Source organism: Xenopus tropicalis, chromosome 3 (genome assembly GCF_000004195.4).
Source record: "Xenopus tropicalis strain Nigerian chromosome 3, UCB_Xtro_10.0, whole genome shotgun sequence".
NCBI lineage: Eukaryota > Metazoa > Chordata > Amphibia > Anura > Pipidae > Xenopus > Xenopus tropicalis.
The window spans coordinates 145,650,071-145,669,132 of NC_030679.2; the positions used below are offsets into that span (position 1 = coordinate 145,650,071).

A 19,062-nucleotide genomic window follows, 5' to 3' on the forward strand; every position below is an offset into this window, starting at 1 on the left:
AAACTTTCCACTCTCATGCTTGTACTTTCCTCTTCTTTTCCAGCGGTAAAAACAGGGCCAGATTTATAAGCCGGGCGCCCCGAAGTCTAATGGACCTGGTAACCTTATCTGAGACAAACATCCAAGCCTACCGGGCACGTAACCAATAGAAGACGAGGTGGCCGAGTGGTTAAGGTGATGGACAGCTAATCGATTGTGCTCTGCACGTGTGTGTTCGAATCCCATCCTCGTCGACTGCTTTATAACCCCTTGGATTTGACCAACCTGTGCTCTTATTGCTAAAACAGGGAATGATACTTAAGCAAGCTTTCTCAAAGCCACGTTTGATGGCATAGCATGGAAAATCTAAGTGACGATGCATACCAGTCTTCTATCAGCAAGACTGGCACAAAGATGGCACGGTCTGTGCACCCAAAGAAGCGCTTTGGCCGTCGCGAGTTCTCGCGAGAGGACTAACTCCTACTAAAGGACTACTACAAAGAAGTCATTTCACAGATAAAAAGGTCTTTATGAGAAAGAAATATAGGGGAAATGTTTTCCTGCAAAAGGAAGGTTGTAAAACTTTTTTCCTCAAGGAGCAGATGCATCCATCACCAGGGTAACATGCAGAAGTACCATTCTGGTGGATGAAAGGCATAAAAGATGCAATGTGGAAAGAAGACAAGACTCTGGTTTACAACAGGCATATTCAGTGAGGGGTACATGGTGCAGTCTTGTGATTTCAATCATGTTGCTGGGCCGTGCATCTCAGGGCTGGTTCATCCCCAAAAGTGCAACGTCTGGCTCGTTGGTCTAGGGCAGTGCTGTCCAACTTCAGCGGTGCCGAGGGCCGGAATTTCTCTCGCATACATGGTGGAGGGCCGCTAATGGAAGCCAGTTTTGGCCACTCCCCAATTTTTAACCACACCCACTTCAAACCACACCCATTTTATCACAACGGTCGCCGCAGGGATATCAACCATCATTCATATGTTAAAGAATTATATTATGTCATATTAAGACATACCCTTAAATCCATATGCCTCCTCCCCTGTGGATAGCACAGTAACCCCCAGCATGTCCTATGCAGTATGTGTGTTACATACCCTCCCTGCCCTATACTGCCTATGTACCATACTATGCCTACCCTATGCTGCCTGAGTGTGCCATACCCTCCCTGCCCTATGCTGCCTATGTGCCATACTCTGCCTACCCTATGCTGCCTATACACAGGCAGCATAGGCCAGGCAGTACATACACTGTCTGAGGTGTGAAGAGGTGAACAATATGGGGGATTACAGCCTGAGTCTGAGGTATGAACACTGCAGGGGTTGAACAATGCAGAGATTAAAAGGTGTGAACAACACAGGGGATTACATTTTTAAACAATACAGGGGGATTACAGCCTGAATCTGAGGTGAGAACCATGCAGGGGGGGCAGTTATTCTCATACCTCATACTGATACCATTTAAAGATAACACAAAGTTAAGCCATCAAAGCAGCCAGACAGGTGGGGGGCCACACAGAGGGGGGTCAAGGGCCGCATGCGGCCTGCAGGCTGCCAGTTGGACAGCCCTGCTCTAGGGGTATGATTCTCGCTTCGGGTGCGAGAGGTCCCGGGTTCAAATCCCGGACGAGCCCTAGGCGTTTTAAGGATAACACAACATCTCACTGAAGTTCTGCAAGGATTCATGCAGGTGCAAGTCCAAAAAAATGCTCCCATGACCCCTAACAACAGAAGGTGCTTGGAATTCAAATAACAATGTTGGCACTTTGGACTGACCCACCGTCATCCAAAAGGAACACTCAAGGGTCTGTTGAAATGCACCTACTCTGTCCCATATGTTCCCAAGTGGTCGGGCAATACCTACAATGTAGATTAAACTGTACAACCCAATCTGGGAAAACTCAAATCCAGCACCACTGGAATACAGTGAGGTTTTATTGTAGGCATGTACGTGGTTACGTCTTGAGACGAGCTTTCACCTTTTTTGAAGACAATGACAACATTTTAAAACAATAATCTTCCATTTGCTACTTACCGGCTTACTTGCTGTTTGTGTAACAGCAGGTTTGCAAAGACCTTGAGATGCCTTACTAACAGGATGGCAACTAATCAATCCTCCATACTACTCCTGGAGCACTAGAACATTATCTGGCCCAGTCCCGGCACTTAAGGGCCAATGTCCAAACCTTTGTGAACTTTTGCTCAGCGCAGAATATGCCAGTAGGGCTTCATAAACAGAGCAGCACAGGGTGGGGCATTTGTAACTGAAACAATCTAATAAAGGCAGGCACTGCTGAGAGTCGAACTCAGGATCTCCTGTTTACTAGACAGGCGCTTTAACCAACTAAGCCACAGCGCCAACTGCAGGAAGCTAAGGAGAGGAACTTTTATGCCTTTCATCCACCAGAATGGTACTTCTGCATGTTACCCTGGTGATGGATGCATCTGCTCCTTGAGGAAAAAAGTTTTACAACCTTCCTTTTGCAGGAAAACATTTCCCCTATATTTTTTTCTCATAAAGACCTTTGTATCTGTGAAATAACTTCTTTGTAGTAGTCCTTTAGTAGGAGTTAGTCCTCTCGCGAGAACTCGCGACGGGCAAAGCGCTTCTTTGGGTGGACAGACCGTGCCATCTTTGTGCCAGTCTTGCTGATAAAAGACTGGTATGCATCGTCACTTAGATTTTCCATGCTATGCCATCAAACAAGGCTTATTGCTGTTTTAGCAATAAGAGGACAGGCTGGTCAAATTCATTGGGTTATAAAGCAGTCGACGAGGATGGGATTTGAACCCACGCGTGCAGAGCACAATGGATTAGCAGTCCATCGCCTTAACCACTCGGCCACCTCGTCCTCGGTCAACTTTGCTTGCCGGCCACCTTGTCTTTGCTTAAACATTCGGGGAGTGATCTCTCTCCCTTGGCAGGAGGCCCTCAAACTAATGCAGAAGACACCTCTACTGCTCAGGGGATACAGGGTGCCGGTCAAAAATGCATTTGTTACTATTACCTATTTCGTCTAGATGTTGATGGATGTGCACAAAGCTTTGTCATCAAATATTTATATATGCCAAAAAAGGTTATTCAGAGGGTGGCTGTCAAAATCCTCACCTAACTCCATTACCCAAACACCATCAAGAATTCCTGGAAAATGTCAGTGAGATGTTGTGGTTCCACTAAAGAGCCACGGGCTCGTCCGGGATTTGTACCCGGGACCTATCGCATCCTAAGCGAGAATCATACCCCTAGACCAGTGCTATCCAACTTCTGCGGTGCCGAGGGCCGGAATTTCTCTTGCATACATGGTGGAGGGCCGCTAATGGAAGCCAGTTTTGGCTACTCCCCCATTTTAAACCACACCCACTTCAAACCACACCCATTTAATGGTCGCTGCAGGGATATCAACCATCATTAATATGTTAAAGAATTATATTATGTCATATTAAGACACACCCTTAAATCCATATGCCTCCTCCTCCCCTCTGGATAGCACAGCAACCCCCAGTATATAATTACACACCTTAGGGACCATTTAATGGTTATTTCCAACTGCTAACAAACTCCCAGAACAAACCCCTGCCAGGTTCACCTCCCACAGGCAGCATAGGGTAGGCAGAGAATGGCACACACAGGCAGCACTCTGCCTGCCCTATGCTGCCTGTGTGTGCCATACTCTGCCTGCCCTACCCTGTCTGTGTGTGTCATACTCTGCCTGTCCTATGCTGCCTGTGTGTGCCATACTCTGCCTGCCCTACCCTGTCTGTGTGTGCCATACTCTGCCTGTCCTATGCTGCCTGTGGGTGCCATACCCTCCCTGCCCTATGCTGCCTATGTGCCATACTCTGCCTACCCTATGCTGCCTATACACAGGCAGAATAGGCCAGGCAATGCATACAATGTTTGAGGTGTGAAGAGGTGAACAATGTGGATGATTACAGCCTGAGTCTGAGGTGTGAACACTGCAGGGGGTGAACAATGCAGAAACTAAAAGGTGTGAAAAACACAGGGTATTACATGTTTAAACAATACAGGGGGATTACAGCCTGAATCTGAGGTGAGAACCATGCAGGGGGGGCAGTTAATCTCAGTACTGATACCATTTAAAGCTTACACAAAGGTAAGCCATCAAAGCAGCCAGACAGGTGGGGGGCCACACAGAGGGGGGTCGAGGGCTGAATGCGGCCCGCGGGCCGTCAGTTGGACAGCCCTGCCCTAGACCAACGAGCCAAATGTCAAACACCAGTTGGAAGCCATCAATGCTATATGTAAGCTACAAATTGAGCCTACACAGCTTGGAAAGACAACAGTCTTGTCCATTTTCACAAAATTTGGAGGGCTTCTAACCCGTGCCTCCATAGAGACTGGAGCCTAACTACAGCTCCTTAATGTGGCCAACAAGCGGATCTTCTCCCGATATGCCCACCTAGTCATTCTAGTTACAGTGCTGTAGCCCTATTTAAAATATGGTATCAAGGAAACAGTTGTAAGGTGAATGCTAATGGGCACGGTAATAAGGAATTCAGCCCTTTGTCTGAATATATATGCACCCCAAATAACAGCCGATAACCTCTTTGTGCCAGGCTGAAAGTAGACAAGTAGTAGCAATTTATTCTGTGTGCTATACAAGCAAGTGCTACTGCCTTTGGCTGTGCTTGTCTTCTTTCCTTCTTCTCAGGCAGTTTTAGCTCCTCCCCATCAGGCTGATGAAGGCTCCCCCACAGATGATTTTGTTCCCCGGTGCCACGCTTCAGATGATAGAAGCATTTTGGACTGCTTTTGGACAAATGGAAAGTTGGTTGGTAAGTAGGAAAGACCTGTGAGTGCGGAATCTCTCTACAGCTACTCCATCTATTATTTTGGGACTGCACCCAGGCGCCCTTGGACCTACTTATACGTGAGTGCCTGTCTACTTGCAACATACTGTCCCCAAGAAGGATATGCATATGAGGGATAGGAGAATTTCATTTTTACATTTGATCTTAAAACCCGTGTAAATTTCAAGGAACGAGATAATAGAAAGCATATAATTTTTTTCCAAATCTTTCCTTAGTGACTTTTTTTTTTAGCAAAAAGAGGGGGGAGGTACAGAGAAAGTAGGGTAAAGTGAATTCAAAATGAGGGAAATGAATACAAATTCACAGCTTACAAACATTCAAATACAACTTTATATCCAACTCTCAGCCCAGAGAGTACAGGCCCCACCCCTGCTGCTCCTCAGTTCCATCCCATACAAACAAGAAGTCATCGATGTAGCGACGATAAACCACCACATGTTCAATACCAGGTGCATCACCCCCCAAGGACATGGGTGATGTGAAAGATGTGTAATAAAAAGTAACAATGACAATAAAATTGTAGCCTCACAGAGCAATAGTTTTGTGCCTTTGTTTAAGTGACTGGCCCTACATCCTCCACCAGGCTGGGAGATCGCTTCCCAGATGCTCAAGCCAAGACGAGGTGGCCGAGTGGTTAAGGCGATGAACTGCTAATCCATTGTGCTCTGCACGCGTGGGTTCGAATCCCATCCTCGTCGCTAACATTATAACACCATGTATTTATTCAGCCTTTGCCCTTGCCGCTAAAAGAGTGCTCAAGCAATCTGTCTCAAAAGTTGCCTTTGCTCGCACAGCATGTAGCATAAAATGGACAAAGCAAGCAAGTCTACTAGCCGTAAGAGTGGCACAAAGAGGGCAAGCTCCTTGCGCTTTCTTGGATCTGAGAAAGCCTTTTGTTCATCATTTCTTCTCACGAGTCGACTGACTCCAGCAAAGGAACTACTAGAAATAACTGTTTTCACAGACTGGTACAAAAAGATCTTTATCTCAAAAAAAGAGAAAAGATATCCCTCCAAAGGGAGGGTTAAAAAGTTTTTCCTCAATGAGCGGATGCATCCATCACAGGGCTAGCATGCAGAAGTACCTTTCCAGTGGATGAAGGGGGTATCACTTAAAGGTTCAATGGATAGATAAAAGGTAACAGGTATTTTCTTCTAAAGCATTCAATATTCAATATAACAAATGGTTTTCAGGATAGGGCAATTATTGGTGGGGGGTAGAATTTTTCCTTTAAAATGTGTTTATTCCATTTGTTGCTGGGCCGTGCATCTCAGGGCTGGTTCATCCCCAAAAGCTCAACATCTGGCTCGTTGGTCTAGGGGTATGATTCTCGCTTCGGGTGCGAGAGGTCCCGGGTTCAAATCCCGGACGAGCCCTAGGCATTTTAAGGATACCACAACATCTCACTGAAGTTCTGCAAGGATTCATGAAGGTGCAAGTCCAAAAAACACTCCCATGGCCCCTAACAACAGAAGGTGCTGGGATTGGCAGATTAATTCAGCACTTTGGACTGACCCACCACGATCCAAAAGGAACACTCAAGGGATTGTCTCCTTTTTTCCAGCTTGAATGGCTGCCCCCGGGGCTACACAGCAGCTTATTATATAAATTATAGTAGTGTTACTGTTACAAACACACCAGTTTTACCAGTGCAGGGTAACAGTGCATTGTATATTTATTACATAGTAACATAGTAGCATAGTAACATAGTAAGTTGGGTTGAAAAAAGACATACGTCCATCACGTTCAACCATAATGCCTATATATAACCTGCCTAACTACTAGTTGATCCCGAGGAAGGCAAAAAACCCCATCTGAAGCCTCTCTAATTTGCCGCAGAGGGGAAAAAATTCCTTCCTGACTCCAAGACTTTAAAGCTCTTTCATTTTTTAGTGTTACTGTTCCTTTAACCACTCGGCCATCACAGCAATTCATAATGTGGCCCATATAGCATATTACATGCACCAATTTTCCCCATCCTCCAAAACACGTACCTTTGCAGTTACTGTAGGGGCGCTGTGGCTTAGCTGGTTAAAGCACCTGTCTCGTAAACAGGAGATCCTGAGTTCAAATCTCAGCAGTGCCTTTGTTTAAGTGACTGGCCCTACATCCTCCACCAGGTATGAGACAGCCCCCCAAAAACCCCAGTGCCCTTCCCATGCAAATTTCATCCTCAGGCTGGAAAAGCAGGTCCCTCCCATACAAAAGGCGGGCGTACATCGACCCCTTCCCCCACCTGGTTCAAGTAGTCTAATAAACTAGTCGTAGGAAGTATAAGTATGAAAGCAAGTCCCGCTATTTCTGGGCACTGTATGTCAACATAAACAAGGGAGGGAACTCTCTTTCATGAGGCTCAAGCACAAGATGAGGTGGCCGAGTGGTTAAGGCAATGGGCTGCTAATCTGTTGTGCTCTGCACGCGTGGGTTCGAATTCCAACCTCGTTGCTATCTTTATAACTCCATGTATTGGTTCAGCTCTTAGTTATCTTATTAATTAGCTTGCATATTTTAACCCAGTACGGTACAATTGCAGGGCACGTCAACCAAATATGTTTAATGGATCCCAAATCAGAATTGCTTCTCCAACATCTCTCAGAAGTGGCTGGGAGGAATTTGTGCAGTTTCTCAGGTACGTAGCACCACCTAGTGGTTATTTCATATAACATCTCTTTTACCCCAGAGCAGTGATCCCCAACCAGTGGCTCAGGGGCAACATGTTGCTCCCCAACCCATTGGATATTGCTCTCAGTGGCCTCAAAATTGGTGCTTATTTTTGAATTTCTGGTAAGGAGGCCACATAGGGGCTATTAAGTAGCCAATTAAAACAGACCTCCATACTACTCCTGGAGCACTAGAACATTATCTGGCCCAGTCTGAAACAGTATAATAAAGGCAGGCACTGCTGAGAGTCGAACTCAGGATCTCCTGTTTACTAGACAGGCGCTTTAACCAACTAAGCCACAGCGCCCTTTGCTGCTGTCATAGATGATATGCAATGTTTTATTAATATCTTACAAAGATTTTAGTTTTTACATTTGATCTTAAAACTCGTGTAAATTTCAAGGACGGGATAGTTGAAAGCATTGATTTATTTTTTAAATGTTACTCACTTTGGAAGATTTAACACTAAATATTCACATTAGGGCTTGGTATACAGTGACAGCTAAACACAGACAACCAGGATGGCCGAGTGGTTAAGGCGTTGGGCTTAAGATCCAATGGATGTATAGCTGCGTGGGTTCCAACCCCACTCCTGGTAACATTTTAAAATCCCATATATAAGGCTCCCCACTTGGGCAATTGTGCATAATCACCTGCTTCAGTGCAAATGCTTTCAAGTGGGATTTCCCAAACAAGCAGAGCTCCCCATGCTAGATACTGCCCAACGTTACAGCACTTTCTATAATACACTGCAAGCGCATCAGCCACAAGTGGGAAATATGAGTTGAGAAATCATTTCGGAATAATATGGGCAATTTCCTAAATGTTTTGCAGGTGTTGATTGGCTGAATATTAATTACTGAGACAAGTCAGTGTATCTTGAAACTCTTGTGACCATTGTTGCTCTCCCTGTACGCTCTGTCTATGGGAGATCTCATCCACTCATTTGGCTGTAAATACCATCTGTATGCTGATTATATCCAAATGTACTTTTTAATGCCTTAATTAACTTGAAACTGAGACTAGGGTCACTGCTGCCAGACTCCTCCTCCTCTCATCTAAAAGAGTACAGGCCCCTCCCCTGCTGAAGGCCTTATCATGGCTTCCCATTAAACAGAGAGTAACTTACAAACTCCTTCTCACAACCATTAAAGCCCCCCATCCCTCTGCCCCTCACTCCATTTCTTCCCTTGTGTCTCCATACGTTCCTGGCCGACTCTCAGAGCAACCGCTTGGTTCCCCCCACTACTACTGCTGTTTCCCACCCCAAACCTTGCTGCCTTGCTGCTCATTATATTGGGAACCCCCTCCCTGAATTCCCCCAGAGAGAATCCTCCCTCAGACTCTTTAGAACTAAACCCAAAGGCTGCACTGAGATTCATTCCTAGTTTCCCTTGCAGTATGGGTAGTTACTGTCAGTAACATATTAATGGGGATTCTCAGCCTGTTGGCAGCTCAAAAGCCTCTGTTTCAGTCTGACCCTGATTCCGGGCGCGGGCCTTTGGCGGCAGCCACTGCATGCAATATATCATATTACGAGCCCCAGTGCCCTTCCCATGCAAATTTCATCCTCAGGCCGGAAAAGCAGGCCCCTCCCATACAAAAGGCGGGCGTACATCGACCCCTTCCCCCACCTGGTTCAAGTAGTCTAATAAACTAGTCGTAGGAAGTATAAGTATGAAAGCAAGGACCGCTATTTCTGGGCACTTTATGTCAACATAGGCCCTGGGATGTACCCATTAATGAAGAAGAAATAGGGTGGGCAACATAACAAATGCAATGGCTGGCACCCTGTCTCTCCCCTGAGCAGAAGAGGCGTCCTCTGCATGAGTTTGAGAGATCGCTTCCCGGATGCTCAAGCCAAGACAAGGTGACCGGCAGCACAGCAGGAACGATGATCGAGCAACTGGGTGTTGCCCGGAGAGGGTTTATATAGGTTGGTGATTACTAACACAGCAACACATGTGACAAACAGGATTGGTTGAGACTGAAGGATAATGGGTAGCAATGGCAAAAGCACATAAGGGCAACAGACCCCACGTAGCTCAAAGGGCCTCCTGTGGCTCATTAAGCTAGTGCACCAGAAGTCCAGGGTTCCATTCTGTGCAGTTCCTGACAGTAACGCTAAAAATTATTAATTGCCCTATCCTGAAAACCATTTGTTATTTTGAATGCTTTAGTAGAAAATACCTGTAAAAAACTTGGCTTCCTGTCATGTGAACAAAGGCGATACGGCATGCCGGGGAAAGTATCAGGAGATGCATCAACTATCCGGTGATCGATTAATCGAGCCTAGCCTGACTTCTGTATAGGAAAGAGTCAGGCGAGGCTCGATCAATCGATCACCACATAGTTGATGCATCTCCTGATACTTTCCCCGGCATGCCGCATCGCCTTTGTTCACATGACAGGAAGCCAAGTTTAACAGGTATTTTCTTCTAAAGCATTCAATATAACAAATGGTTTTCAGGATAGGGCAATTATTGGGGGAGGGTAGAATAGATTTTTTAGTTAAAAATTTTTAGTGTTACTTTTCCTTCTAAATGTGTTTATTCCATTTGTTGCTGGGCCGTGCATCTCAGGGCTGGTTCATCCCCAAAGCGCAACATCTGGCTCGTTGGTCTAGGGGTATGATTCTCGCTTCGGGTGCGAGAGGTCCCGGGTTCTAATCCCGGACGAGCCCTAGGCATTTTAAGGATACCACAACATCTCACTGAAGTTCTGCAAGGATTCATGCAGGTGCAAGTCCAAAAAAATCCTCCCGCGACCCCTAACAACAGAAGGTGCTGGAATTCAAAGAACAGTTGCTGAAAATGGCAATGCATTGGCAGATTAATTCAGCACTTTGGACTGACCCACCACGATCCAAAAGGAACGCTCAAGGGATTGTCTTCTTTTTTCCAGCTTGAATGGCTGCCCCCGGGGCTACTCAGCAGCTTATTTATATAAATTATAGTAGTGTTACTGTTACAAACACACCAGGTTTACCAGTGCAGGGCAACAGTGCATTATATATTTATTACTTTAAAGCTCTTTCATTTTTTAGTGTTACTGTTCCTTTAACCACTCGGCCATCACAGCTATTCATAATGTGGCCCATATAGCATATTACGAGCACCAATTTTCCCCATCCTCCAAAACACGTACCTTTGCAGTTCCTGTAGGGGCGCTGTGGCTTAGCTGGTTAAAGCGCCTGTCTCGTAAACAGGAGATCCTGAGTTCAAATCTCAGCAGTGCCTTTGTTTAAGTGACTGGCCCTACATCCTCCACCAGGTATGAGACAGCCCCCTAAAAACCCCAGTGCCCTTCCCATGCAAATTTCATCCTCAGGCTGGAAAAGCAGGTCCCTCCCATACAAAAGGCGGGCGTACATCGACCCCTTCCCCCACCTGGTTCAAGTAGTCTAATAAACTAGTCGTAGGAAGTATAAGTATGAAAGCAAGTCCCGCTATTTCTGGGCACTGTATGTCAAAATAAACAAGGGAGGGAGCTCTCTTTCATGAGGCTCAAGCACAAGATGAGGAGTGATTAAGGCAATGGGCTGCTAATCTGTTGTGCTCTGCACGCGTGGGTTCGAATTCCAACCTCGTTGCTATCTTTATAACTCCATGTATTGGTTCAGCTCTTAGTTATCTTATTAATTAGCTTGTATATTTTAACCCAGTACGGTACAATTGCAGGGCACGTCAACCAAATATGTTTAATGGATCCCACATCAGAATTGCTTCTCCAACATCTCTCAGAAGTGGCTGGGAAGGATTTGTGCAGTTTTTCAGGTATGTAGCACCACCTAATGGTTATTTCATATAACATCTCTTTTACCCCAGAGCAGTGATCCCCAACCAGTGGCTCAGGGGCAACATGTTGCTCCCCAACCCATTGGATGTTGCTCTCAGTGGCCTCAAAATTGGTGCTTATTTTTGAATTTCTGGTAAGGAGGCCACATAGGGGCTATTAAGTAGCCAATTAAAACAGACCTCCATACTACTCCTGGAGCACTAGAACATTATCTGGCCCAGTCCTGGCACGTAAGGGCCAATGGCCAAACCTTTGCGCACTTTTGCTCAGCCCAGAATATGCCAGTAGGGCTTTATAAACAGAGCAGCACAGGGTGGGGCATTTGTAACTGAAACAATCTAATAAAGGAAGGCACTGCTGAGAGTCGAACTCAGGATCTCCTGTTTACTAGACAGGCGCTTTAACCAACTAAGCCACAGCGCCTCCTGCTGCTATCCCAGATGATATGCAATGTTTTATTAAGATCTTACTGAGAATTCTGTTTTTACATTTGATCTTAAAACTCGTGTAAATCTAAAGGACGGGATAGTTGAAAGCATCGATTTATTTACAAATGTTACTCACTTTGGAAGATTCCGCTCAACACTAAGTATTCACATTAGGGCTTGGTATACAGTGGGTGGTTAACAACAGACATCCAGGATGGCCGAGTGGTTAAGGCGTTGGGCTTAAGATCCAATGGATGTATATCCGTGTGGGTTCCGACCCCACTCCTGGTAACATTTTAAAATCCCATATATAAGGCTCCCCACTTGGGCAATTGTGCATAATCACCTGCTTCAGTGCAAATGCTTTCAAGTGGGATTTCCCAACAATTGTTTGGGTAATGGAGTTAGGTGAGGATTTTGACAGCCACCCTATGAATAACATTTTTTGTCATATATATATATTTGTTGACAAAGCTTTGTGTACATCCATCAAGACGAAATAGGAAATAGTAACAAATGCATTTTTGACCGGCACCCTGTATCCCCTGAGCAGAAGAGGTGTCTTCTGCATTAGTTTAAGGGCCTCCTGCCAAGGGAGAGAGATCACTCCCCGAATGTTTAAGCAAAGACAAGGTGGCCGGCAAGCAAAGAAAACCGAGGACGAGTTGGCCGAGTGGTTAAGGCGATGGACTGCTAATCCATTGTGCTCTGCACGCGTGGGTTCGAATCCCATCCTCGTCGACCGCTTTATAACCCAATGAATTTGACCAGCCTGTGCTCTTATTGCTAAAACAGTTAATGATACTTTAGCAAGCTTTCTCAAACCCACATTCGATGCATACCAGTCTTCTATCAGCAAGACTGGCACAAAGAGGGCATGGTCTGTGCACCCAAAGAAGCGCTTTGGCCGTCGCGAGTTCTCGCGAGAGGACTTACTCCTACTAAAGGACTACTACAAAGAAGTTATTTCACAGATAAAAAGGTCTTTATGAGAAAAAAATATAGGGGAAATGTTTTCCTGCAAAAGGAAGGTTGTAAAACTTTTTTCCTCAAGGAGCAGATGCATCCATCACCAGGGTAACATGCAGAAGTACCATTCTGGTGGATGAAAGGCATAAAAGATGCAATGTGGAAAGAAGACAAGACTCTGGTTTACAACAGGCATATTCAGTGAGGGGTACATGGTGCAGTCTAGCCATTTAGATTGTTTCATTTACAAATGCCCCACCCTGTGCTGCTAATGTGCCCATACACAGGGCAACCTGGCAGCCCTAATGGTTGGGATTTTATTTGTTTATAAAGCCCGACTTGTATATGCCATACTGTACAACGTTACAATGTTGAAAAGAACACACAGGGAGGATGAGCATTGTAATAAATAATAAATATACAGATATTGAGTGCCAGGTAGTAAGAGACACAGTAGGAAGGAGCTCCCTGCCCTGTAGAAATAAATAATGGAAAGGTCTTGCTGCCTCCTGCGGGGTGTAAAGAATTTTCCTGTTGGGCATCATTTCTAAATGCATTGCTGCATTTTGTAAATAAGAATTTGTAAATAAGGTACCCCTTGGGGTCAGTGTTGCTTTGTGTTGTCTGTTGCAAAGAAAGTCGGAGTCGGGCCAAAAATGTTCAAGAAACGTGCAGCGCACGGAGCCCGGATAGCTCAGTCGGTAGAGCATCAGACTTTTAATCTGAGGGTCCAGGGTTCAAGTCCCTGTTCGGGCGCTGCACTTTTCAGAGAGGTGTTTGTAGAAATGGACAAGTCCTTCCATTCAATCTGAGGTTGTTGGTAAGGAGGAGGAGCTCAGGAACAGGAAATGGTTCCTAGCTAAATGTGCTATAAAGTCCAAAGTCATGGGAGCCAAGGGATGAAAGCCTGAAAGGTATGGAATTGTGCACAGGGCAACGTGACGTTGATTGCACAGTCGGGTTACCCTGGAAGCGCCAGATGAGCCGCGGAGCCTACCGCCCCACTTTAACGGCAGAAATCTGCTAAAAACATTTAAATGGGTTGAAAAAGAAAATTCATGCAAACAACAACCGTGCCGAGAGAAAAATACAAACAACCTGCACGAGAGCTGGCAGCCCCAAGCGTACGGCTTGCCGTGATCGTATAGTGGTTAGTACTCTGCGTTGTGGCCGCAGCAACCCCGGTTCGAATCCGGGTCACGGCAGCTTTTTCCCCTTGATACCATTTTACTAACATTAACATGTAAAACGGCCCTTTACCCTTCATCCTTAATTGGCGTACGTACTTCAAAAAATTGCAAGAGGGGCAGACAAAGACTTTTGACTGTTTTTTTCAGCATCGTTTTCCACAAATGTTGTTTATGATGCTCTTTTTTTTTTGCTAAAATTTTTGCAAATTTTTTGAGTACCTGACAGAGAACAATAAGCCACAAGCTCAGCTAAGGGCGCCCCAGTGGCCTAATGGATAAGGCACTGGCCTCCTAAGCCAGGGATTGTGGGTTCGAGTCCCATCTGGGGTACTCACGGTGCATCCTTTATGTAAAGTGGATTGGAGGAGACGGCGGCATTCTCCATTCAAGTTTCTAGTCCAGGTAAAACTTAAGCCTTGCAGGAAAAAGCACGGCAAGGGTTTATTAGCTTTCGTCAGGTCTGGAAACCGTGCTCCGCCATAGACACATCAGGTGACTCTTCTAACAATAAACGGCACAACATCAGGAAACCTTTCTCGCCGCAAACATCATTTTCATCCTGAACTGTGGACAACTGTCAGCCAAAATGGTCAGTGAGGATGGTGGGTCAGTGTCCCGCCTGGGGTACTTGTGGCGGGGTATGTTTTTTTCCCATGTTAGATAGATTGAAACAGCGAGAAAAGAAAAACAAACATTAGCCTACTTGCCAGGCATTTTCTTTGCCTGGCCATCTTCCTTGACCACATGAAGGGAAAAAAACAAAACAGACTGATGGCTATTTCCCCACCCCCAAACCACCTGGACAGAAGAAACAGGGTTACAACTGCTAGCCAATAAATAAAGGAACATTTAAATTGCAGAATATTTAGGACAGAAAATCAACAAACTAACAATCTTTTGTGACCATCCTACACCAACACACATTTTATTAAATAGCATAAAGTGGGAGTAACACAGTTTTGCCAATGTAACTCCATCTGTCTGAATCTCATGCTATAAACACAAACACAACTGAGTGAAATTATTTTTAAAATTGTCTCAATAGTTCCAGCCATAATCATAGGATCTGGCATTGAAACCAAATTACACAGCAGCAACTTGCACCAAGTAGTACAGGTAACAGCAGGTTTGCAAGGAGCCAAGATGCCTTACTAACAGGCAACTACTAAACCCACAACATTAACGACGAGGATGGGATTGGAACCCATGCGTGCAGAGCACAATGGATTAGCAGTCCATCGCCTTAACCACTCGGCAACCTCGTCTTCTGCTGGGCACCTGCCCAGTAGGCTTGGGTTAAAACTTTTTAACTGCTGAACAAAGAGATCAAGTTAGCAGGAGAGAATGTGTCAGAAGCTTCTATGGATGCACTAGGGCTGCATTTTTACCACTTGGTTAATCTTTCTTTATTGACCTTCTTATAACAAAAAGAGGGGGGTACAGAAAAAATAGGGTAAAGCAAATTCAGTTTGTTACAAAATGTGCATATTACAGGGGTAACAACAAGTCATTGCTATACAGGAATTGTAAGGTATATAAAGTATCATCTTAGTTGAATTAGTAACCAGAGGGATGTGTTGGTGTAGGGCTCAGCCTGAAGGGTTTCTATCCATGGTTCCCAAATGGATCTATATTGGGGAATATTATTGTGGAGCAAACGGGTAATTTCCTCTAGTTTTGTAGTCCCTTCGACTAGATTAATCCATTCAATCTCTGTAGGGGGGTCACTGTCTTCCACCTTTTAGGGATCATGGCTTTAGCTGTATGCAGAAGATAAAGTGTAAGCTTATCTGTCAACATGGAATTGCTGCTAGTGTCATAATGAAATAATAGTAAAGGCAGATTTGTGTAGTGAATTTTGTTCTTAGTTATCTTATTAATTAACTTGCATATCTTAACCCAGTACGGTACAATTGCAGGGCACGTGAACCAAATATGTTTAATGGATCCCACATCAGAATTGCATCTTCAACATCCCTCAGAAGTGGCTGGGAAGGATTTGTGCAGTTTCTCAGGTACGTAGCACCACCTAGTGGCTATTCTGTATAACATCTCTCTTACCCTAGTGATCCCCAACCAGTGGCTCAGGGGTAATATGTTGCTCCCCAACCCCTTGGATGTTGCTCCCAGTGGCCTCAAAATTGGTGCTTATTTTTGAATTTTTGGTAAGGAGGCAAATTGTGTTTGGATAAAAACCAAGTATAATGCCAAACAGAGCCTTCTGTAGGCTGCCAGTCCCCATAGGGGCTATTAAGTAGCCAATTAAAACAGACCTCATGGTCTTCCCACCCAAACTTTCTCCTGAATTCTATCCCTGAATTAAGTTGAAGTAACACAGTTTTGCCAATGTAACTCCATCTGTCTGGATCTCATGCTATGAACACAATCACAACTGAGTGACATTGTTTTATAATATTGGCTCAATAGTTCCAGCCATAACCAAACACTGACCCCAAACTACTTGCACCAAGTAGTACAGGTAACAGCAGGTTTGCAAGGAGCTTGAGATGCCTTACTAACAGGATGGGAACTAATCAACCCTCCATACTACTCCTGGAGCACTAGAACATTATCTGGCCCAGTCCCGGCACTTAAGGGCCAATGCCCAAACCTTTGTGCACTTTTGCTCAGCGCAGAATATGCCAGTAGGGCTTTATAAACAGAGCAGCACAGGGTGGGGCATTTGTAACTGAAACAATCTAATAAAGGCAGGCACTGCTGAGAGTCAAACTCAGGATCTCCTGTTTACTAGACAGGCGCTTTAACCAACTAAGCCACAGCGCCCCTTGCTGTTACAAAATGAAAGGTATGCAATATATTCTAAAGATCTTGTTTTTACATTTGATCTTAAAGGAACAGTAACATTAAAAAATGAAAGTGTATAAAAATAATTAATATATTATGTACTATTGCCCTGCACTGGTAAAAGTTGTGTGTTTGCTTCTTAAACACTACTACAGTTATATAAATACCCTGCTGTGTAACCATGGGGGCAGCCATTTAAATTGAAAAAAGGAGAAAAGGCACAGGTTACTAAGCAGATAACAGATAAGTAGCAGATTCCCATTGTATTCTACACAGTTATCTGTTATCTTCTTATGTAACCTGTGCCTTTTCTCCTTTTTTCAATTTAAATGGCTGCCCCCATGGCTACACAACCGCTATTTCTATTAACTACAGTAGTCTTTCTGAAGCAAACATACAACTTTTACCAGTGCAGGGCAACAGTACATTATATATTAATTATTTTTATACACTTTCATTTTTTGGTGTTACTGTTCCTTTAAAACTCATGTAAATCTCAAGGGCAGGATATTTGAAAGTGTCAATTTATTTACAAATGTTACTCACTTTGGAAGATTCCGCTCAACACTAAGTATTCACATTAGGGCTTGGTATACAGTGGGTGATTAACAACAGACAACCAGGATGGCCGAGTGGTTAAGGCGTTGGGCTTAAGATCCAATGGATGTATATCCGCGTGGGTTCCGACCCCACTCCTGGTAACATTACAAAATCCCATATATAATGCTCCCCACTTGGGCAATTGTGCATAATCACCTGCTTCAGTGCAAATGCTTTCAAGTGGGATTTCCCAAACAAGCAGAGCTCCCCATGCTAGATACTGCCCAACGTTACAGCACTTTCTATAATACACTGCAAGCGCATCAGCCCCAAGTGAGAAATCATTATGGAATAATATGGGCAATTTCCAAAATGTTTTGCAGGTGTTAATTGGCTGAACGGTTTAAAAACCGTTTTAGAGTCACGTGAGAACACCATGAGTAGAGCGGATACACTTCAGTCTCTGAAAGAGATCAAGTTAGCAGGAGAGAATATGTCAGAAGCTTCTATGGATGCACTAGGGCTGCATTTTTACCACTGGAAAAGACGAGGAAAGTACAAGCTTGAGAGCTGAAAGTTTTTCATACGTGGCGGCCAAAGTCTTATGGGCCTGGTAACCTTATCTGAGTCAAACATCCAAGCCTACCTGGCAGGTGCCCAGCAGTAGATGAGGTGGCCGAGTGGTTAAGGCGATGCACTGCTAATCCATTGTGCTCTGCATGCGTGGGTTCGAGTCCCATCATCATCGACCCCTTTATAACCCAATGAATTTGACCAACCTGTGCTCTTATTGCTAAAACAGTGAATGATACGTAAGCAAGCTTTCTCAAAGCCACGTTTGATGGCATAGCATGGAAAATCTAAGTGACGATGCATACCAGTCTTCTATCAGCAAGACTGGCACAAAGATGGCACGGTCTGTGCACCCAAAGAAGCGCTTTGGCCGTCGCGAGTTCTCGCGAGAGGACTAACTCCTACTAAAGGACTACTACAAAGAAGTCATTTCACAGATAAAAAGGTCTTTATGTGAAAATATATAGGGGAAATGTTTTCCTGCAAAAGGAAGGTTATAAAACTAGTGATGAGCAAATATTTTCGTCATGGATTTGGCGTGGAAAAATTGGCTGTGTGGAATTTTTTTTCAGCGCTCGTCTAATTTAGGTGTGGCCATGCCAAAAAAGGGTGTTGTCGTGTCAAGAAAATAGATGCGGGGGACAAAAGAAAATGCAAGCGACAAAAAAAAGGAGCAATAAATGCATTTCGCAAATTTTATGGTGAAGCAAAACAGGATAGAGTCGCTCATCACTATCTAAAACTTTTTCCCTCAAGGAGCAGATGCATCCATCACCAGGGTAACATGCAGAAGTACCATTCTGGTGGATGAAAGGCATAAAAGATGCAATGTGGAAAGAAGACAAGACTCTGGTTTACAACAGGCATATTCAGTGAGGGGTACATGGTGCAGTCTTGTGATTTCAATCATGTTGCTGGGCCGTGCATCTCAGGGCTGGTTCATCCCCAAAAGTGCAACGTCTGGCTCGTTGGTCTAGGGGTATGATTCTCGCCTCGGGTGCGAGAGGTCCCGGGTTCAAATCCCGGACGAGCCCTAGGCATATTAAGGGTACCCCAACATCTCACTGAAGTTCTGCAAGGATTCATGCAGGTGCAAGTCCAAAAAATGTTCCCGCGACCCCTAACAACAGAAGGTGCTTGGAATTCAAAGAACATTTGCTGAAAATGGCAATGCATTGGCAGATTAATTCAGCACCTTGGACTGTAGGCAATACCTGCAACATGGTTGAAATTGCACAACCCAACCCGGGAAAAATCAAATCCACCAGCAGTGGAATA

General features: G+C 44.7%; 1 protein-coding gene and 18 non-coding genes across 19 annotated transcripts in view; 14 read left to right on the top strand and 5 right to left on the bottom strand.

Annotated features, from left to right (window-relative positions):
* The first annotated feature begins 647 nt into the window (after positions 1-647).
* LOC100491800 (extracellular calcium-sensing receptor) overlaps positions 648-19,062 on the top strand; it is a 63,084-nt gene continuing 44,669 nt past the window's right edge. The window contains exon 1 of the mRNA XM_031898265.1: positions 648-691. Within this exon, the coding sequence (XP_031754125.1) occupies positions 648-691 (44 nt within the window). The remainder of the gene's footprint in view (positions 692-19,062) is intronic.
* trnat-agu lies at positions 2,273-2,346 on the bottom strand. Its single transcript has one exon. It is a non-coding gene; the product is annotated as a tRNA-Thr (tRNA).
* On the bottom strand, positions 2,758-2,839 carry trnas-gcu. The gene has a single exon. It is a non-coding gene; the product is annotated as a tRNA-Ser (tRNA).
* Positions 5,437-5,518, top strand: trnas-gcu. The gene has a single exon. It is a non-coding gene; the product is annotated as a tRNA-Ser (tRNA).
* Positions 6,125-6,196, top strand: trnap-cgg. The gene has a single exon. It is a non-coding gene; the product is annotated as a tRNA-Pro (tRNA).
* On the top strand, positions 6,833-6,906 carry trnat-cgu. The gene has a single exon. It is a non-coding gene; the product is annotated as a tRNA-Thr (tRNA).
* Positions 7,715-7,788, bottom strand: trnat-agu. Its single transcript has one exon. It is a non-coding gene; the product is annotated as a tRNA-Thr (tRNA).
* trnal-uaa lies at positions 7,997-8,079 on the top strand. Its single transcript has one exon. It is a non-coding gene; the product is annotated as a tRNA-Leu (tRNA).
* Positions 10,093-10,164, top strand: trnap-cgg. The gene has a single exon. It is a non-coding gene; the product is annotated as a tRNA-Pro (tRNA).
* On the top strand, positions 10,647-10,720 carry trnat-cgu. The gene has a single exon. It is a non-coding gene; the product is annotated as a tRNA-Thr (tRNA).
* Positions 11,629-11,702, bottom strand: trnat-agu. The gene has a single exon. It is a non-coding gene; the product is annotated as a tRNA-Thr (tRNA).
* On the top strand, positions 12,367-12,448 carry trnas-gcu. The gene has a single exon. It is a non-coding gene; the product is annotated as a tRNA-Ser (tRNA).
* On the top strand, positions 13,360-13,432 carry trnak-uuu. Its single transcript has one exon. It is a non-coding gene; the product is annotated as a tRNA-Lys (tRNA).
* trnah-gug lies at positions 13,810-13,881 on the top strand. Its single transcript has one exon. It is a non-coding gene; the product is annotated as a tRNA-His (tRNA).
* On the top strand, positions 14,124-14,196 carry trnar-ccu. Its single transcript has one exon. It is a non-coding gene; the product is annotated as a tRNA-Arg (tRNA).
* Positions 15,050-15,131, bottom strand: trnas-gcu. Its single transcript has one exon. It is a non-coding gene; the product is annotated as a tRNA-Ser (tRNA).
* Positions 17,290-17,372, top strand: trnal-uaa. The gene has a single exon. It is a non-coding gene; the product is annotated as a tRNA-Leu (tRNA).
* On the top strand, positions 17,878-17,959 carry trnas-gcu. The gene has a single exon. It is a non-coding gene; the product is annotated as a tRNA-Ser (tRNA).
* Positions 18,747-18,818, top strand: trnap-cgg. The gene has a single exon. It is a non-coding gene; the product is annotated as a tRNA-Pro (tRNA).